The sequence below is a fragment of the Pinus tabuliformis genome, chromosome 3_1 (genome assembly GCF_031772625.1).
Source record: "Pinus tabuliformis cultivar Carrire ecotype Pingquan chromosome 3_1, CPIR1, whole genome shotgun sequence".
Taxonomy (NCBI): Eukaryota; Viridiplantae; Streptophyta; class Pinopsida; order Pinales; family Pinaceae; genus Pinus; species Pinus tabuliformis.
The window spans coordinates 495736123-495757267 of NC_142301.1; the positions used below are offsets into that span (position 1 = coordinate 495736123).

Sequence of the window (21145 nt, forward strand, 5' to 3'; positions counted from 1 at the left end):
CATATGACCAAGATCCAATAAGTACCTGAACACTTTGTCCTCTTCAAATTCATAGAGTACTTTGTCATTTTCACTATATCTATAAATAATACAAAATGCAAACACATTTTTATTAATAAAAAAAATTGTTTTTCCTTTCTCTAAAAATATACTCCTACCTTCCTACCACCCCTAATTATTATAATTAAAATAATATAAAATTAATTAAAAAACATAATAATAAATGGTAAAATATTATACTAAACTCTAATTAATACATTAAAATAATTTGAAAAGTCATGGTTTGCTTTATTGAAAAATTTAATAAAAAATAAAATTAAAATAAAATGAATACGATTAAAAATTATCACTAACCCATGAAACAAAATAAAAATGATTTAAGATGATAATTATCACCAACACATTGAAATAAAATGATTTTCTTGGAGTCAATTAATTAATTTATTTTTAAATTACAATAGTTTTTTTTTGAACCAAATTTTTACCAGATTAAGATATCCAAAAATTTTAACCATTTTATCCTCTAAATGATTTTGAATGAATCTTGTCATCGGCGATAAGGATGGTGTTATGTAATTCTTATCCTGCATCCTACGCCGTAATGGCGTAATGAATAAATCTATCTTACAACTGTGATCACTGTCCAAGAAACTGGGAGAATACGCAACCGTCCGATCTGGGCAGTTGACAAACTCCTTACAGACCGTGCCTATAAAATGGCCATTAGCCCTTCCAGTACCGTCTTGTAGAGCTAAATTCACTGATCGTCAGAGTTAAAATCATCTTGCTGGACGAATTATCTTGAACCCTAGCATTCTCGAGATGGCCACCAAAGTATACATAGTGTAAGATTTACTCACCATACTTATGTTATTTGCTACATATTTTGTGTATATGTTTTCATAATGAAGCAATATTTTCATTTTCTGCTGAAGATCGAGTCCTTGATCCGTTTTAATTCTTAATATCGGGGCGTAGATGGAAACTCAGGGATTTTTTGTTCTTCTCTCAGCGCCCCGCACGAATTTGCATTTCGATAGTGATTTGCTCAGATCGCCCTTATTCTAAACCAAAATTGCAGTAATAGAGTGCTAAAATCTCTCGGAGCTGGTACTTTGAATCATGTTTCATTAATAGGGAGTCGAGATCCCTTGGAATTGCGAATTTAAATCAAATTTCAGCAATAGGGAGCCAAGATTCCGCGGAATTGTTAATGAAACTCAAATTTCAGTATTAGAGAGTCAAGATCCCTCGGATTTGTTAATTTAAATCAGTTTTCAGTAATAGATAGCTAAAATTTTCAGAAATTATGGTATTAAGTTCAATTATACCCGGAAGACGCCGGTTTGGATTTTTTTGGCATGGATTTGCATTTACAAGTGTAAAGTTCAAGGTCGAGGCTATGTTGGATTAGAGCGTCGAAACCCCTACAGTTGGTTATGTCGAACTAAATCTCGCAGACAATTATGTAGATTGCAATTTTTTTGACAATTTTTTCATCCTTCTGAATTGTTGAGTTCAATCAAATTTCAAATTTCAGTGATTGAGAGCCACAATTCTCAGAAACTATGATGATAAGTGAAATTAGACCCTGAACCATGGTTTGGTTTTGTGGTGTGCACTGTGGATTTACATTTACAAGCACAACGTTTCACGTTAAGACTTGGCTAGATAAGAAATCAAAGCCCTGCAGTTGCTTATGTCGAACTAAATCTCGCAGGCAATTACGCAAATTGCAAAAGCCTTTAACATTTTTGTTAATTAGAGTGCCAAAATCCTTCGCAATTGTTGATTTAAATGAAATTTCAGTAATTGACAGCCACATTTTTGACAAATTATGATGATAAGTTAATTTTGTACCTAAAGACCCGGTTTGGTCTCTTGGGGTTCATTTGCATTGATAAGTACAAAGTTTAAGGTTAAGGCCATGCTTTAGAATGTCATAACCCCTGCAGTTGCTTATGTTGAACTAAATTGCGCAGGCAGTGATGTAGAGTGCAAAAACGTTACTTTTTTGTTAATTAGAGTGCCCAAATCATTTGAAATTGTTAGTGTAAATCAAATTTCAGTAATTTAAGAGCCACAATTCTCATAAATTATGATGTTGAGTTTAATTAGATCCTAAAGACCCTCGTTTGGTCTTTTGGTTTTGGATTTACATTTACAAGTACAAAGTTTAAGGTTAAGGCCATGTTAGGTAAGTAAGTCAAAAACCCTGCAGTTGCTTATATCGAACTGAATCTATCACAATAATGTAGATTGCAAAAGCATTTGACTAGTTAAGTATAACCAGCAGTTTTATTAAGTGCGTTTGTTTCTGTCTTTTCTTTTGGGTGATAGACTCTCACAGCTGTTTTATTAAGCTGAAATCACTGTTTCAACTCAATCTCGGCAGTGAGTGGAAATACACATGGATGGTTCTTTTGATATAACTGTGGCTAATTCATCGTCTAAATATTGGAAGATGGTTATTTTAAATTCTAATAATAAATTCCAGAAGACATTTAACGATTTTGTTAATTGTTATTGGGATTTTGATTAACTTATCCAGCTGGGAACACATCCAGTATATTGATTCATCTTGCTTAGCAATGAACGTATATGGCCAGATGAATAGGTATAGCTAGCTATGAGAACCTTTGATTTTTGAAGAATGAAGATACCTCCGAGCTTGTTACATGAAGCTGAATGTCACAGGTGGTTATCTCAAATTCGATGCAAACAATAAAGTTCCCAAATCATACTTTCCTCCTCTTCCCCTTCCCCCATCTTCCTATCCAAAACTAAATTTCAGCAATGTGTTATACTTATGACCCTCTAGTTAATATAGGGGATCACATGTATAAGTAAAGACTAGGTCAGCCTCAAACCTAGGCCTACACGACTATGAGTAATTGGTATAGAAGATTTGATATTGTTACTGTTTAGAGTTGTTGGGAGATTTTCTCCTATATCATTACGCTTTGGATCCATTCTATATTCGGAGTGTATTATCGATGATTAAGCTCATAACATCAAGTGTTCAAACCTATATATATATATATATGAGCTTCTCAGCCTAGTCTTCTTTTATAAATAACCTACACTTTTTGGATGTTGTCCTTCACAATCTGTCATAGATATTTTTCGGCTTGATTTAAAAGTTGAAACCAAAAAATGAGAAATAAGAGCATATTTACTCAGTTCCTATCGTTTCAATTTAGGATATAATTTGGAAGGGTAGTTTGTAGAAAGCATAGCCACAGTCAGCCTTATGTTTTAGGTAATTGTCAATCTGCTTCCCCAGCATGGGTACTCCATTTTATGGTTCTACGGTTTGTACAGTGATGGCATTTCATATAATCAGATTTACGATATTGGTTACTGCAAATGAAACTTGTTCGTTAAGAGGCTATAGGATGAAAAATATTTCGTATTAATGTTCAAAAATTGTTGTAACGTGTTAAATTTCCCCTTTACCCTTTCATGAATTAATAAACTTTATCGCTCGCATTGTGTTTAACCTTATGGAAACTTTGGATTTTTTCTGGCTCAATGTCTTTATAAATACATAACGATATGCACCTAATAGGCCACAAATATGCACCTTGCCACATACCTGACTTGTGTGAATTCAAAAGCTCTCTATTGTTTTGTGCAAAGGATCCTTATTCTTCTGATCTTTATAGATATTGGTCATGTGATATACATTGTCTTATTAGTTGCTTTTGTATAAATGTGAAGGCAAATTCATTTGAAAAATGGCAAAAGCTTAGAAAGAAAAATTGTCATTAATACAGTTGTAAGTAGAGATAGGTTATTATAATTGCCTTAGACTACTTTTTTGTTTTGCCCACGTGTCTCAAATAGGATTCCTCCCAATCAGAATTTGGAGATGTTTTATCCTTCGTCTGTATAATCACATTTGCATGTTGTCGTAATTATGTATTTAAAACTAAATTGACCTTTCTTTCCATGCAAATAAACAGTATAATTGATGAAAGAGCAGTCAGCCATTCAATATACATATATTAGATTTGCTGTAAGTTCCATACATGTAACACCCTTCTTTAAACAATGTCATTCCAGGTACTATTCCATGTATGGACATGTGGAGAAGCTTGCAGAGGAGATTAAAAAAGGTGCGGATTCTGTGGAAGGTGTAGAGGCTACTTTGTGGCAGGTTTGGGCATTTTTCCTTTTCTAATATAATAAAATCTAAGAAAATAAACGCCAGAACGTGTACAAGTTATTTACACTATCAACCTTGAAGGAAGCAAAGAAAATAACAAGGTTGATCTATTTTGTGGCAAGTTAGCGTGAATAATTTATTTGGTCAACAAAGGGTTGTTTCCCTTCATTGCAAGTTGCTGGTCATCTTGTGTGGTTGATCATCTCTTAGATTGTTCCTGTACAACTGCCAAGTTGGGGCACTATATTTGGTCATATCAACAGGGCTGGCTTGATCCCTTTTGCTCTATCTACTGGAAGTTAATTCACAATCAATAAATGAAATTGGAAGAGAAGCCAAAACGAATCCTCAGTTAATGAATCATGTAAAAATGATGTGGCATGGGCTACTGCTACCCTGTATGAGTACAACCTGCAGGACCTTACAACCAGAAGAATTCATGACCTTGCTGGCAAGATTTTAGACCTAGTAAACAAACAAGAGGCATTGCTTTATTTTGCTCGTTGGTTGGTTGAGTAGCTTATAATTTCCATGGAAGGAATTCTTTTCGGCCATTATATATTATATACTTCTCTCACAAGCATGCAAAGATGTGCTCCTCACTCATATATAAAAGCTTTGTAACGTGTATCCATAGAGCATTGTGTTGAGAACGCTCTAATTTGCATTGAACAGATCCTTTAAAGTTTAACCTGACATCATCCTTGTCTCACAGTCAAGAGGCAATGTTCCCCACATACAAAAAGCATCTAGTACAGATAGTGCATAGTACAGATAATGCATAGAATTACATGGCTGACATGATGTGACCTGGAAAATGGAGGAAGGTTTAGAAAGGAAATCTGTTTGGTAAGGTGAAATGGAGGGACATTGAAAATGATAGAGAAATCAATATTACCATTGATTGTTGGAATCAAAAGTTGGAGTAGAATATATTTGGAAAGACAATAGGTATGTAGTTTTTGAAAACAGTTTGAGAGAGAGAAAGCAGAAGTGCACTTTACATCAATGCTTTTGGAAAAAAATGTTATAAGAAACACCATTGAGAAAAATGTTTATTTGCTAATTACAGAATCACCTGGAAAAATAAAAATTCCAAAAACTATGTTAAAGATTAGTTTCTGCTTGATTCGTTTTATTTATTTTTCTTAGATTCTGGCAAATGTTACGTTTCAAAACAGTTTTTGTAGTCAAATTAAGTGAAATGTCATAATGTCTAATGGCTGTCCTACTCTTCCCTTGTAAGAAGAAATGCTGACATTCTTGCCCAACAATGAGGAAAACTAATTAGGGAAGCACAACATGGGTTAGAATGGATAGCATAAGTTTTAGGAGGAATTAAAGGCTGTATGGCCACCTTCTTAGGGATATTAAGATAAAGACAATTTACAGCGAAAAATTCTTCCCTTGTATTTAAAGGCAAATGGGTAGAAGTAGACCTTTCAGTCTTATAATAGACATGCCTTTTGGAATCATTTGTTACATTTTAGTTTGTGAGAGATTAGCCAGGTATAGTCTCCACACTGGACTGAGCTGGCATATACGTCTTATCAGGAGTTACACTCTGAATTGTTTCTTTCCTGATATTTTTCATTATATGAGCACAAACTAGGAACCGGATGTGGCAAAATGAAAACAAAAGTTTCACTATTTCTTAGAAGCACTATGTCATTGGAAACTTGATTAGGAGATTCATTTCTTGTTTTATTCCCTTCTTTGTTCTTGTTTCCATCCAGGATATATTACTCATCATTTTATATGCATAATATATGCTGCGAGGGGGGTTTGTGTTTCTTATCCCTCGAAACCCTCTTGCTCCATTTCCCATTTCTCGTAACATAGCTTATATTTGAGCTGTTTTTATGATTATGCAAACTGCTAGATCAGGGAATTTCAAGCTTTTCACTCTTTCTTTGAATTATTTTTGTGTTTGTTGCCTGGTTTGTCATCCTTGTCTGAAGAGATGGTTGGCACAGTTCCCAGGTGAGGCCTGCCTTTGAAGAAGGCTTCTTTTAAATATCCAGGTCTTCTTTCCACAACAGCTCCAGCTTTAGTGGTAGCTGAGCTTGAGCATTTACAGTGTGCCTTGCATGGTCTTGCCTTGATACATTCTGTCAGCTTCAATCGGGTTTGGGCTTACGCAGCTATTAAATTCATGGCAAACTTCATAAGAACTTTGTGACTTCTCCTATGTTTGGCCTCTGTCTTTTGGCATTTAACCTTTTCTTTCAGCAGGGAATCCTTCATCTCACCCATAAAGTTCTGCAGTTCCACTCTCTCCTCTGCTGTCTTTATCCGCCCTTTCCATATGGCATAGACTCTCCCAGGCCTCCAATTGTCTGGAGGAATTCGTTATTACATTCAATAGCAACTAGATAAATGTTTTTGTGGGTCTGAGAGTCTTTGGAGTTAGTCTTTTCAAAAATTTTCCCTATTCTATGGCATTGTTCTGTCCTAACTCCAGTGTTCTGTCATACCTGACCTCAGTGCCATCAGATAGTCCAATTGGGGTTCCATCGACCCCCATTTGATTGAGTACCATCTAGGAGATGATATGACCTTTGGGGGCATAATGATTGAAACCTTGGGTGAATTACACATGAATTGTGATAACAACTAATCACATCTAGAGGACTGCAACCTTGTGCAAAGACATTGTTATTACATAGCAAAAGGGCCAAACAACTTGCTAGTTGTGAGTGATGTTTCATTTTTAGTCTAGTTCTAGGAAAGGCCTGCACGTCATAAAATCACACAAGATAAAAACAGATGGAACAACTTATTGATGAGTTTGCATAAGTACCTATCTAAAAGGTTGTCATTGAATCAGGGGGCAAGAAGATATCCTTTAGTGGAACTGGGGTTTAAATTGCTTTGTGTTCCTCACTACATATATCCCACCTTAAGGATAAGGTAGAAAATATGATTTAGGATTTGTTGGATATGGGTCAGATAGTGCCAAGTAGGAGTTGAGGGATATCAATTGCAACTGAATTCAATGCATCCCAACTCTTCTATGTGATCATTTATAGGTATAACATGTCACTTTGCACTCTGCTTCCAGCTAATTTGAATGAAATCTGCTTCTGAAGCTTTGTGTGCCACTTCTCCTATTAGGTAATATACTTCCGTTATGACTTTGTAGTATGTACATTCTTAATCCACTTTCTTTTTCTTTTTTCAAGGAAAACCATGTGGGGAAACACGAAGGGGTGCTTCCCCACATTTGTGCATAGCATGCCTAAAACCTGTTAATGTAGATTTAGCATGACTTGCCCAGGGGGATTTGAACCAGGAACCTGTGATCACTTACTTTTATTTATTTACATATTACTCGTAATTTGTGTAAGTGACTAATTAGAAGGAAAAAAAACAAATTTCTATGGTTTTGCACTCGACAATAGAAAAGGTTGAATCACCTGTTATTGTTTTCCAGGTCACATGCAGAAATTGTCCTCAAACTCCCCTTTTCCCTTATGACTTTTAGGGGCTCTATTCAACCATGGGCTGAAGAGTCACTCACAAGAAGTAAATGATGCCACTGTGATCGAAACACATGCAGATGACCTTAAATGGGCTGCAAGATTACAATTGGGATATACTCAACGACAGTGGGAGTTAAGGACTTGGAATAACACCAAAACCAAGTACAACATTTATATTTAATTGCAACGTGAAATAAGATATTCCCATTTATTTGAGCGAGTGAAACAATAAACCAATGAATCTGCAGTTACTATGCCCCACATCCAAAGTTTTCTATCCACAATGCACATACGACTTTTACTAAATATTCTTTTGTTACTAGTTCTTGTTATAGTGGTTCTGCTTTTGATATATGATTTCAATTCTTTTTAAAAAGTTCTCTTAAAACATTAAAAGTGCTAAATGGTTTGATCAAAAGGCAGTTTCAGATTTTGATTATAGAAATGATCTGAGTTGTGAATTTTGACTCGCAAGTTACTTTCAATTAGAAAAACCAACAGATGGTTTGTGACAATGATAGTAGCATTTGTGATTCTCCAAAGGCTCTGGGTAGTTGAAGCCCTCAACAGGAAAATAGATTAACATTATTGCCTTGAGCTGTAAGAAACGTAAGCAACTTGCAAACTCAAGGTTTTATTTAAAAGTTACCTGTAAAATGTCAAAACGACTGCTAGAATTCGACTAAGAAAACAAGCTGCAATTTTACCTTTAAAATGGCTAATTCAACTTATTTTGACGTTTTAAGAAAGTTTGAAATCATACTAGATTTTCCCAATCAAATTTTGTATGTCCATTTGTGTCAATTATGTTCAGGATTTCAGAGAAAAGAATTGCCTATATTTTGATTAAAGTTGCAGCATATTTTTGGCAATATCATGATTGTTTATGAAACTCACAGGACAGATTTATCATGATTGTTTTGTGAACTTACTAAATGGTTGCATTGAATCTATGCATATAATGTAATTCTCTGTTTAATTCCTGTGTCTACCACATTTTGGGAATTGTTCGACATTTTATAACTCAAATACTGTATTGGATATAACATTTATAAATATTTTCTTAAATTGTTCATGCATCGAGAGGCACGTTTCAGAAATGCTGCTACATTGGACCAAAGTTCACATTTTAATGTCCATCAACGGTTCCCCCAAAATTCTGATCTCCAATGATATAAACAATACAAATATTTACAAATTTTGGGTCAAGACCCAGCATATGAGACTGTAAACACAAACTAAGAAGGGCACTACAAGGCCTGTAGGCCTGAAGGATCATTACTTCATATACAGTCCTCATAGGACTACATCAATCTTATGCAAAACTCAAAGCCCAAACTGAATATATATATATACATAAACTGATGTAGATCCATATTAACCATGGTCTCTCAAACAACGGGAGGAATCAAGTCCCTCAAGGTGCAAACCTTTACTCTAGTTTTGCATTGTTAAAAAGTTGTGTTTCAGAGGGATTTGATCACTCTCGGTGCTTTATAGATCTTGGGTTAAGATGGATCGACACTGGTACTGTTTACAATGCAGATATATTAATGGATCCTAACAGCTTCCATATGTAGCTTCAGAAGCTCTTGGATGCTTGTTAATTATTTTAGCGTCTTTACTATGTTTATACTTAATGTGTTGTATGTTAGTTCTTTTAAATACAGTACCTTGATTAGAGTCCATTGTATTTCTTTCACCTGACATTATCATATTAGTTTCTAACATGTTAGAGTTACGTTCTTAACTTTACTGTAAGGTTTGGTTTATGAACAAATGTTCCCTTAGCGTTGCAGCCTTCTTGAGTTTCAGTATCTTGCGAGAGTCTGGTGCATTAGATATTTAAATATTCAAATGCTTTTTGTCATATGCCTCATTAAATCAGTATTAATGCACATGTAAGGCATCTATCTGAATATATAAACCTAATTCTAGAGTCTAGACATTGTATTATCATCCATTGTATAGTCAATATATCTATTTTACTTACCTCACATAATTTCGCCTCTCTTACTTGTAAATGTGGGACATTATGTGACAAACCATCAGGCTTTACACTTTCCAAGTTCTTTTGTTTCCATCTCATTCTTGTTTCCTGCTGTCCAGAAGGCTAACAATTACTACCCTTGTATTTATTCTTATAATTTTACTAAGCAGAAGAAGCTTGGTCCCTGCAGGTTCCGGAAACACTTCCTGAGGAGGTATTGATTAAAATGAATACACCACCAAGGTCTGAAGTGCCCATCATAGAGCCGCAACAACTTGCTGATGCAGATGCCCTCATACTGGGCTTTCCCACAAGATATGGCATGATGGCAGCCCAATTTAAGGCTTTCTTGGATGCAACAGGAGGGTTATGGCGAACTCAGCAATTGGCAGGCAAACCAGCAGGCATCTTTTATAGCACAGGATCTCAGGGTGGTGGCCAAGAAACTACTCCGTAAGATCCCGAGACCCAAAAATCAAATAAAAGAGTGCAAACGTTGTAATTGTTTCTGAATCTTCTGATCATTATTTCTAAATCGCTCCCTTTTATCAATAGCAGAGGAGGTTATCTTCCCTTAAAATACTGTCATAATTTTATTTTCATGAAGTGATACATAACCACGGGAGACATTTTAATGTACCTGAAAAATAGAATATATAAAAAAAATTATAATTGGAAGGATTTAATTCCTGTACAGTGTATACTATACTCAAAGTTAGAACATGCTAAGCTTTCTTAAGTCCATTTCACACTGCAAGGACTTTTGTGGTCATACCTATCAAGTATGTGCAGCAAAGAAACAGGATTTTTGATGTAATCAGTCTCAAATCTTATTATTTTTCGGAAAGAACTGAATTCATGCCTTGCTCAGCCATTTTACTTTGAAGCTTGATTTATTTTATAATATTGGTTTCATTTGGAATACTAGGTAGACCTTCAAACAGGACGATTATTCTCTGGATTGCTTGCCCACTTAGGATATATGTCATTTTCAGAAGCTGAAACGTTTTATTATCTTCTACCACCCTAGCTTTTTAGAGGCCAAGTTGAAAAATGAAAAATGATGTTCATGGACTTCCTAAATTCAGATTCTCAAGTACACGTAATTAGATGCAATTTTTAGAGGGATTACTAGCAAGGATGACACTACATCCGTCAGGATCCATCTGCTAATGCATTCCTGTTATAAGTACTTTGCAGTTTGACTGATAATATACATCAAATAACAGATCATATAGTTCCTTTCCCAATCCTCTTCTCTTTACCATGTTAAAATGCAATGAAATTACCCGTTCACATCTTCACTGTCTGTGATATATCAGTTTATTGTGGCTTCTTTATTGATTGTGTTTCTTACAAAACATGCAGCTTTTTGGGTTCACCTTAAAGATGGCATTGTAAAATAGTAATTTTTAACCCATCAGTTTAATGTGATGGCATTCCAATGGCATGCCCCAATCTACTTATTGTGTTTATCTTGTGAAAATCATGCAACAGCCATCTGTTAGGCAGTGATGAAGCTTATCTTTAACTGCTAAGCAGTTATCGAGCAGCAACCATCCAAGCTCCTTGATCTTAAATGAAAAGTGGGAATTCTAGATATTTTGACAACTCTTAAGCCACTTAATTTCATTGTATAGGATGGCTCACTTTTTGTCAAGATATTCTGCAAAGAGATGATGTGTCATGAGCTCTGAAGATAACTCTTTAATTCTAGTCCATAAATGGATTCCTATATTACCATTTCCAATCCTTCAAAATTGGTCCCTAACCATCAAAGTCAATCTTTTGTAAGCTAGAATTAGGAGCCTGTCCAGGTGCACCTATTAGTAGTGTAAAGCCTTTTTGAATGATTGATAAACCTTCAAGCAACTGATTATCTCTATTGTTGTGCCATAAATCCCCCCAGATGTGGAAGCCCTTCTTTGGAAGTCTCTTTTCTGCAAAAGCGGGGAATTAAATCAAGTTGTCCCTTCTTCAAGAATCAAAAGGAAGGACCAAATGGATCCTTGCACTAGTTACCATCCATTTCCAAGGCTGCTCAAGTCTGAATGAAGTTCCTTGGATGCTAATTGCCAAGGCCCTACCAAATCTGCATGAGAATTTCTGATCTGGAAATTTGCAACTGCTCCAACAATATCCTGGATCCCAGACAGACATTTTAATCACCTACATGAGTAGCATTTTAAACTTGTGACATGTGATAATATGCCAATGAGCCTGCCATTCATTGCTCAATGCTCAGACAAACCATTTGGCTGCCCAGTGTCAAGTTTCCAGCAATTCCCCCGTGTTCGTATGTCAATCAAGCCTAGCTTGGTGGCTTCACTTGGCAATGTTCCAGTTGTCCCTTGAGACTAGTTGAAACTTGAATACCTTGCTTCTCTCTGAGTTTCTCCCTTGTGAACCTTTAAAATGATTTCCAACTTTCTGTATGAAGGAAGGTGGTAGGTAGAATAAAACATGTCTTGCTGCCAAAATTCTATCTACAATATTGATTCAACCTGTTGAGGGTATATTTTCATAAGACCCTTTCATTTCAGCAGTCTACAGCATCTCCCCTAGGTCAAGATTCATAACCCACAAAAAAGATTGGTTAATTTGTTGATGTACACAAATGACCAAGGAAGAAGGTCAATGGGACTATATGACTTACAATCAGTGATCTATGGACTATGGGGGTGTCAGAGACACTCTTAAAAACAAAGAATATTCTTTCTTTCATATTTGTTGAAAACACAATTTCCACAAGTCTTTGGAGACACAAATGGAAAAAGGAATACCCAAGGAGATTATGCTCTGACCTGGATGAATAATCTTCCACTGTTTGACAATTCACTCTGGAAAATCTTCTTGCCCAAGACTGCTGCTATTGCTGCTTGAGCATAAATTTCAAGGCATTGCATTTTTCCCTGAGCAGAGCAGAATCATTAGTAAAATGAACATTGAATAAAGATTTGGCATCTGGAAGAGGAATTTCCTTGAACCCCACCTTTCATTGGAGCAGTTTTAAGGAGATATCCTAACAAATCTGCTGCAATACCTTATAAAAAAGAGGCTAGTGGGCGTCCTTGCCTGAAAGATTGCTGTAACACCCTTTAACACCTGACCATCAGCACAAACTGTGGTAGAGAGATTTGAAAAGGAGTGTGCTCCAGTTGAGTAAAGACGATCCTAAAACACAACCTCGAGAGCATATCAAGGATGAAATTCCAGTCAACCTATATTTATGAAAGTCAACTTTCAGGGATAATATTTTTTAACTTGTTTCCCTTGCTTCTTTAAGGCTTTCCTAGGTTGTAATATAATTGTTTAGGGTGAACTGATTTTTTATAAAACTTGATTGCTCATGGTGGATAATTCTTGCAGCCGAAGGATCTATTCTTATTGGCAATGACTTTAGCTATGATCTCTAATCCAGTGATCAATCTGATTGTTCTCCAATCTCCCAGAATATCTCCTTTTCTCCTTAGGAATAAGGTTGATCAACCCTGCATTCTCTTGCTATCTCATATGCTCCACCACAAAAGCCTCATTCACTTAGAGGGTAATTTGAGTTCATTACAAATTCTACAGATAAAAGATTCTCTGGAAGAGGATTTCAAACTTGTGGGGATTTGTGGGATAAAGAGTGAGATATGTTGTTGGACTGGGGGAACCATAAACTGCTCTCAATGATTAGTAACTGCAGACAAAACGATCAGCTTGGTTTCCAGTCCCCTTTTAAACTGCGGGTGGAAGTGTAAACGGCTATATGAACAAACAATTACATGATAGGCCGAAAGTTAATTCCCCAACAGTAGAAAGACATAATAGAAGGTGTGTAGATAAGGATGTCTCTGGGATATTCCATAATGACCCCCTCTTCCAAGGGATGGTAGGGGATATTTCCTGTCCCATGTCCTTGGGATGCAGGAAATGCAGGGGATATGCCCTCCATCCCTAGGGTACGAGTCCCTCAGGTATACTGCAGCAGAACTCTTTGACATCTCCTTAAACATCCCTTCTAAATTCTTTCACAAATGGATTTTCCTGAGGCCCTGTGTAAATAAAATTTTCAGAACCCTCGATTGTGAGTGGGGTGCCAAATCAATATGAACATTCCTGGAGTTTGTAAACTCTATGATTACAAGGCTACTGATCTTTATTTCAGTTAATGTTCTAAACTGTGGTATGAAATGTCCTGCTTTTTTGGTTCAGTGTTTGTGAGTTTTCTATTTATGGTAGCTAGCACAGTTACATTTTCCATGTATCTCTAATCCAAGGATTTTTTAAAGTATTTCATTTCAATTGTCAATTATTGTTTCTTTATTAATTTCGATTTTATTTGTCATTGGAGACCGGCATATAATGATGTAATAGCTCATGAGGAGATTTGTGCTGTTATATAAAGGGTGTTACCAGATGACCTGTGAAGTTCCTATTTGCTGTGTTTTAAACTTTAATAGTTCAATTGAAAATTCAGCAAATGTGTCAACACGTTGATAATTTAACATATCTGCCCCCTGTGCAGATTAACAGCCATAACCCAATTGGTTCACCATGGACTGATCTATGTACCAATTGGCTACACTTTTGGACCTGGAATGTTTGAGATGGAACAAGTCAAGGGAGGGAGCCCATATGGTGCAGGAACATTTGCTGGTGATGGTACACGTCAGCCAACTAAGCTAGAGTTGGATCAGGCTTTCCATCAGGGAAAATATATTTCTGGTATTGCAAAAAAATTGAAAGGAAGTGCTTGATTAGCAACCTATTTTTATACCTCCTGCTTATTGCCACAATCAATTTTTTAGTCTGGTGCCTTAAAATCGGGATTTGTGTCTGTAGAAGCAAACTTTCTATCCTAAATTCCTACTGGAATGGAAATAATCTGCTTTATTATGACTTCCATGCATCATCAACGTAGTATTGACTGCCAATGGCAAAATTATTTTGATGTACATTATATCTCATGTTTTTATCATGCGAGATTTTGTCAAATTTTTTCTTGCTTGGCTTCATGTCATGATCGTGATAAAGTAGAATGAACTTTCCCACTTTTTGAAGTAAATGATAGTTTGAGATATGCTTGAGACTATTTGGCCGATAATGTTGGCCAAATAGTGTATACTACCAAGCCTGTCAGTGACCAAAATTTAAAAATAAAAAAATTGGAGGTATTTTTTTGGGATTTTTAATTATGCATCTCCAGTGTATTATTTTGCAAAAAATATTGAAATTTCTGTAGTAAGGCTCAAAATTCCTCACAAGTTTTCAAAGTGACCATAAGTTTATTACGTTTTGTAGGCTGAACATTGATTGATTCTATATTTAGAGGAGTTTCCCAGTGCACTCACTTGGATATTGCTATGTTGGATAGGCAATTAAATATGACTTGCTATTGCCTCTTATGGTTTCCTATTTCTGTAACAGAACATTCATTTCCATTCATCTAGGTTTTCCGTTTTTTTGCTACCAGATGGCCCATTTCTACCTTGGGTTTCTTACGCTGGAACTCTGAAGCTTATATGTTCAATGTATGATGATGTTCTTGAAAGTTGCGTTAATGTGCTTGAATCTTTTGCATCCAATCGTGTGATCACAATATCCCAAAATTTTCCTTCCATTACAACTCTGATAACTTTTCTGTTGATAATTCTTTCATGTAAGTTCTGCAAATGCATTTCTTGCAGTGAGCAACCATATTTCATTCAAATATTTTAGCTCCATATAGTTTTTGTTTTAGTTTTTCATAGACTAATTGTTCAATGCAGCTTGTTTCTCAAGCCCAGTTTTCATGTGAATTGTCTCCTAGGGAAAGAAGGTGCCAGTAATGCTAGATATGACATAATGCTGCAGTTAGTGGTTTATTGGTGTTGGGTTTAGTAGTTCATTGATTTTGCCTCTTATCATGACACATCGACATCTATTAATTGGGCAGGATACTATGCATTCACAAGAATTATTAGTGGGAAATTGAATTTTCATTGTGAACAATGAAACTTAGGCAGCTAAACACCATCAATAATATCAATAATTAAACAAGAGATGTATCAATGATTAACAATTTTTCATATAGATTGTGATCTATTTAAGTCATTTTTTGCCAGTAATGCTAGATCTATGTCATCAAGATGTTGGGTTTAGTAGTTCATTGATTTTGCCCTCATTCCATGACATATTGATGTGTTTTAGCCAGATGGGATAGTATGCATTCACTAGAACTGATGGTGTTGAGTTTGAATCTTTACTTAACTATCTAGTAAATAGGATCTTCTCTTGGATAAACTATCTAGTAAATAGCATCTTCTCTTGGATAATCAAAGAACAACAATAATTAAGCGGGAGCGAAAGCAGGGAGCGGGAACGAAAACGGGAGCGGGAGCAACATTTTCAGAAGCTCTCAGTTTGGGAGCGAATCCCAGAGCGTTTTTTATATAATATATATATTTTTTATATTTTGAAACATATATGTCAACAAAAACATGTAGAATAATGAATTAGATATAAAAAACATAAAAAAACATAGATTGAACCATATAACAACAATCATTTAGAAGTTATAATCTTCATCAACCACGTCCACAAGTTAGTAACATAGTAACATACAACATATTGAGTCTCATGATTCATCAATCTTAAAGTTTCAAGCTTTCAAAATTCAATATATAACATTTATCATCATTGATCACCAAGTTGTACTTGTAAGCTAAGTGTAACCATTACAACAAATAATATCTAACATGAAATGAAATGTTATAAAATGAAATGAAATGAAACAACTTTCAACTTTCATGAAGCATCATATTCATAATTCATTACTAATGAGTTATAATTGCCAACTTCAACTTAAATTGTCATATATTATTTAAAAAAATATCATCATAAATATGAAAGAGTCAATAGTTATAAAAACTACTAGAAACTAGAAAAGAGAAGTAAATCTATTATCTATTTCTTATGCTTGGGCCTCTTTCCACCATGAGAAATGTCTAATTTTTTAGTCTTGTTGGAAAATCAAGATCTTTGTCATTAATATCACCCTCTAAGCTTTAATATCCAGAGGTATCGTTGTCATTACCTCTGTATCTATATAGGGATCTTTGTCATTAATATCACCCTCTAAGCATTAACATAAGATAGAAAAAGCATAGCATGTCAAGTCAAGATTTTGTCTGAGTGATGCGTACATTTTTAAGAGGGTCATGATAGAGGAGTTCGACAACCAATGTCACTAACATCAAGGTACATAGAGGGATTGGTGCTCTTGATTAAATACGAGTTTGATACCCTAATACATGACAAAATTCAATGGAAACATTGCAATCCCCAAATCTTGAAATCTTGAAAAACTGATAAGTCTGCTGGATTTTGAATGAAATCTAAAATTCTACTTCCTCCATATGAAATCCAATGAGGCCGGAACCACTCTCAAACATCCTGAGTCATTTCATGGTAATGTTAAAAATTTAAGTGAAAGGATGAAAATGAAGATTAAAGAGAATGTCACTTTTACTTTAAGAATTTAACATTACCATGAATAACATATCAATACTAGGGACATAGACTTGATCATTAAGCTGCCCCACTCAAAAATTATTTGTTTCTTTAAAAAAAAATTGCATTTCGAACATTACTACCAAAAAAAAATTTGCAAAAAAGGCAAAACGCTCCCGAAAATGCTTCCGAAAAGGGAGGGAGTGAAAACATTTTTAGGGAGTGCGCTCCTAACCCGTTCCCAAGTCGCTCCCGCCCAGAGCGCGGATTGGGAGCAGGATCGGGGGGGGGGGGGGGTGTGGGCGCGCTCCCCCGCAACACTGAATTAAACAAAAGATGCATCAATCATTAAGAATTCTTAATCTTGTACCAACAACCAAAAATTAAGATGTTGATAATTGATAATCAAGAAGATGGCAGGTATTTTGTCTTAAGAGACCATTTTGCAAGTTAGGTGTATACTTGCGTAATGTTTGCTTTGCAATGTTTGAAGTACTTATTAGAATCATAGGTTGGGGCTTTGGTTTCAATTAGAACGGTGTGGAATCTTAGTTTGTCTTTGCATCCTTATAGTTTGTTATAAGATTTTTTGTGGATCTTTTATTCATTTTAGTTAGTTGCATGGCCATGTTAGTTGGCATGGGCTATACATCAGTGATGGAGTTTGAACATCAAAGTGGTATAAATATAAAAATCCAACACACCAACAATACTAAACTAATTGTGATATGTTTAAATATAAATTTTAATTACAAAAACTAGTTATAAATGTGATCCTTCCTCATGGAATCAACAACCAATACACTGATAACCTAGGATTTTTTTTGGTCTAATGAAGGGAAATTTATATGGAGGGTCATTTCCCAATGATCGACTGTTGAGAGATGTTCATGGAATCTTATTTTCTTTTTGCATTAATATATTGATTCAAGTTGCCGTGTGGGTTGGGGCTATAGATTGGTTCCCTCTTTAAGGTTTTTACCCATATAAACATTGGTGCACTGATTTTTGATTTGCATGTGTGGTTGCATACCTCATTTTCAAATGAGGCAAATCTTATGGGCTCTATCTAAACTAAGGAAATTGCATTCTCTTCCATGATGGCGGTCATTCCTTCACAACAATGCGAAGCTTTTCATTGCATCGGTGTGATCACACTTGTTGAGAATGATGTGAGTTACTAAATGAAAGATGCATGGCCAATCCCTTCACTTATAGAGGTGCAAGTGATCCTTCACTAGAATGGGTGTGATCCTTGTGGAGAGAGTGGTGATTGCCCTCATTTGAATTTGTTTGACCATAATTAACCAAAATACTATGAGTTCCCATTGGTCAATGTGATGTAACTTGCCTTCATTCCAAGAGATACCATTATCCCTTATCTCCACAGGTGTGATAATTCTCCTCTAATCACCATGATACCCTTCACCTAAATCATTGGGAGTTCATTCCATCATAATAATATGGTTTACCTTCAATTAAAGATGCACAAATGCCCGCTATTCCATGGGCTACGAGTGCCTTCAAGTGCATTTATGGGATTTCACCCAAATAAAATGTTGTGCGCCCATTCGTCGTCATAGATGGTACCTCTTTAGCCCATGTAATCTTTTGTGCCTACCAAATGTAATCACTAGTTTAATTGAGTAAAACACTTAGGTGCCTTGTCTGTCCATGATCCATTTTGGATTACACCTCCCTAATTGGGACATTGGTGGTCCCTAAAGGAGAGGGAACAAATAATTGACCATGTCCTCATCATTTTTTTCATCAACAATGTCGTTTGAACCCTATTTGCTAGATTGCCTGTTGCCCCTGCATGTAATTTCAACCTTCACTTGCAAGATTGAATCTTCCTACAACTCCTCAAAAGAATTCAATGTGAAATCCTCTATGGTGGAAGTTCTTTCCCTTCCTCCTCGCCCAACATAGATTGGTTCAAAGAGGTGCAAGTTTTCCACATTCATTATTGGAAACATTCACATTCAAAGAGGTGCAAGTTTTCCACATTAACTATTGGAAACATCTGCATAGGTTGTAGACTCTTTCGAAACACATTGTTGCTAACTTGTTCAACAATGTCAAAAGGTCCATGCCTAGGTGGCTTCATCTTCTTAGTTGTTCCCTGTAATCTTTCCTTGTTGAGATATTGGTCTCCAACCCGGAACTTATGATCTATCTAATGTTTAGTCATAAAGAAGCTTATGCTTTGTTTAATTTCATTCCAAATTTCCCTATGCTTGTTGATGAATCTACCTGAGTTTTTTATTGGACCTATGTTCTCTTCTCGCCTCTTGCATCTCTGAAACCTTTTCCCCTTGCTACCCATAAACACCAAAAGGTTAGTGGAAAATAATTGAAGCTTGCTTTGAAAGGGAATTTTGGGTGTTAGAATTAACTACTCTATTATAAGCATGTTTTATATATGCCAACTACTCATCCCAAGTTTTTAGATACTTCCAATCTGTAGTTGTATTCACCATTTTTTTCCTACCCATCCATTTGTGGAATACAAAGTTGTAGAGTTTTTCAGTTTCATGTCCATTTTTTTCCACATTGTCATTTAAAACGTGCCCCAAAACCTCAAATTGATGTATGTAATCCAAAAAAGCACCTATACTTCATGACCTTTGATGGTGTTAGGTAAACTTGACTTGGGGAGAGTCAAAGTTGACCAAGTCAAACAATGATGGTTTTGGGCACATGGTATTGTGTACCCATGATTTTCTACCCATGGGATTGCATGTAATGGAGTCTTTAAATAGCGGGGAAGACTTCATTGTAATGTGGCTAGGGAGTTAAGCAGTGAAGCCTCACTTGGCTGGGTTGGCCAGGGTTTTGCCCAAGGGCTAATGGAATTCCCGCTAAGCAAAAACTGTGTTAATTTTTGCATCTTTTATTATTATTAATGGTTGTGTTAAGATGCATGACGATAGGCTAAGTAACCAGTGGAGCCCAAGTAGAGGAAAGAAGCGTTGGGCTTGTGAAGTGTGTGTCAAATCAACCACTACGTGGAGCCTGCGGTTGTCCAATTGTGTGTAAAGCTACTTGGAGGAGTCTGAAATCCACGACCTGTGTGAAGGAGGAGCGAATATGCATAATAGTGGGTGTGGCTTTCATAACGCATATCCCATGGGCAAATTCATAGGTAGAATCGTCGTCACTTGTCAAAGGAGAACATAAAGCCTCCTAGGCAGTAGGGTCTCTTGGCGATGGATGTCAAGAGGTGCCCACGATTGATGAAGAAAAGGAGAGAAGAGGAAATGAATACCCTCGGCTTCAATGACTACTTAGAATCGTTCCATATATATTTGAACCAGTACAGGGAGTTCGAGAGGAAGAGGTCTTCCCTAACAACACCGCTTAGACCCTGCAACCAATAGTAACAAGAAGTTGATTTGAGAAGGCTGGGGATTGAACTTAGATGCACAGGAAGAGACGTCGGTGGTCAGCAAGCGTTGGGGGCCCTTGATATGAATAGCTTGGATAAGGTCGGATCACTCCACAATTTCGCAGTCTATACCTGTGAAACTTTGCGGGTTTTTCCTTGATGCTTTAATTGTAGTTTATGTGAGTCTTGGTTTTGAACTCGGGAGCAATGAAGGGGGATTGACTGTGGTGGTTCCTGTGGGTTAACGATGCCATAGATTCGACAGACGCTTATGTGATGACTGAGAATGGAGAATCAAAGATGTTCCAGGGGGTGTGAGCCTGAGTGGGATAGTTTATACCCACGGGGAACAAACAAGAGCAACAAAGGTTTCCTCTCACTGTTTTCGGTGGACAAGCTTATAGCCATTGTAGGTTCGGTGATGAAGCAGCTAGTGATTTTGGAATGAGGACTATAATGGCAACAATATTTGGTGGAATGCGACAGAGATCAACATCGACTGTTCCCATTGGACATCTCTCCGCAATTTCCATTGCACATATTTGTTGTGATAGAGGGACATTGGGTTACTCTAGGGATAATTTTTGAGGGGTAAGGGTTAGAGTGAGCGGGGTTGACTCACTTGGAAA

The 21145-nt window shown here is 36.2% G+C and overlaps 1 protein-coding gene across 1 annotated transcript; it reads left to right on the forward strand.

Moving 5' to 3' along the window:
* Positions 1 to 634: 634 nt before the first annotated feature.
* LOC149187977 (putative NAD(P)H dehydrogenase (quinone) FQR1-like 1) lies at positions 635 to 14629 on the forward strand. The gene is made up of 4 exons (XM_089411522.1): positions 635 to 845; positions 4069 to 4162; positions 9837 to 10099; positions 14160 to 14629. The coding sequence occupies exons 1-4, from the start codon at positions 823 to 825 to the stop codon at positions 14389 to 14391; spliced, it is 612 nt and encodes a 203-aa protein (XP_089267648.1). The 5' UTR covers positions 635 to 822; the 3' UTR covers positions 14392 to 14629.
* The last annotated feature ends 6516 nt before the right edge of the window (positions 14630 to 21145 follow it).

What these genes read in the sequence shown, in the direction of transcription:
- LOC149187977 (XM_089411522.1), top strand. Translation starts at nt 823, where the DNA reads ATGGCCACCAAAGTATACATAGT. An exon ending in GCCACCAAAGTATACATAGT is followed by an intron (nt 846 to 4,068) that starts GTAAGATTTACT and finishes ATGTCATTCCAG; the next exon opens with GTACTATTCCATGTATGGAC. An exon ending in GGTGGCCAAGAAACTACTCC is followed by an intron (nt 10,100 to 14,159) that starts GTAAGATCCCGA and finishes CCCCCTGTGCAG; the next exon opens with ATTAACAGCCATAACCCAAT.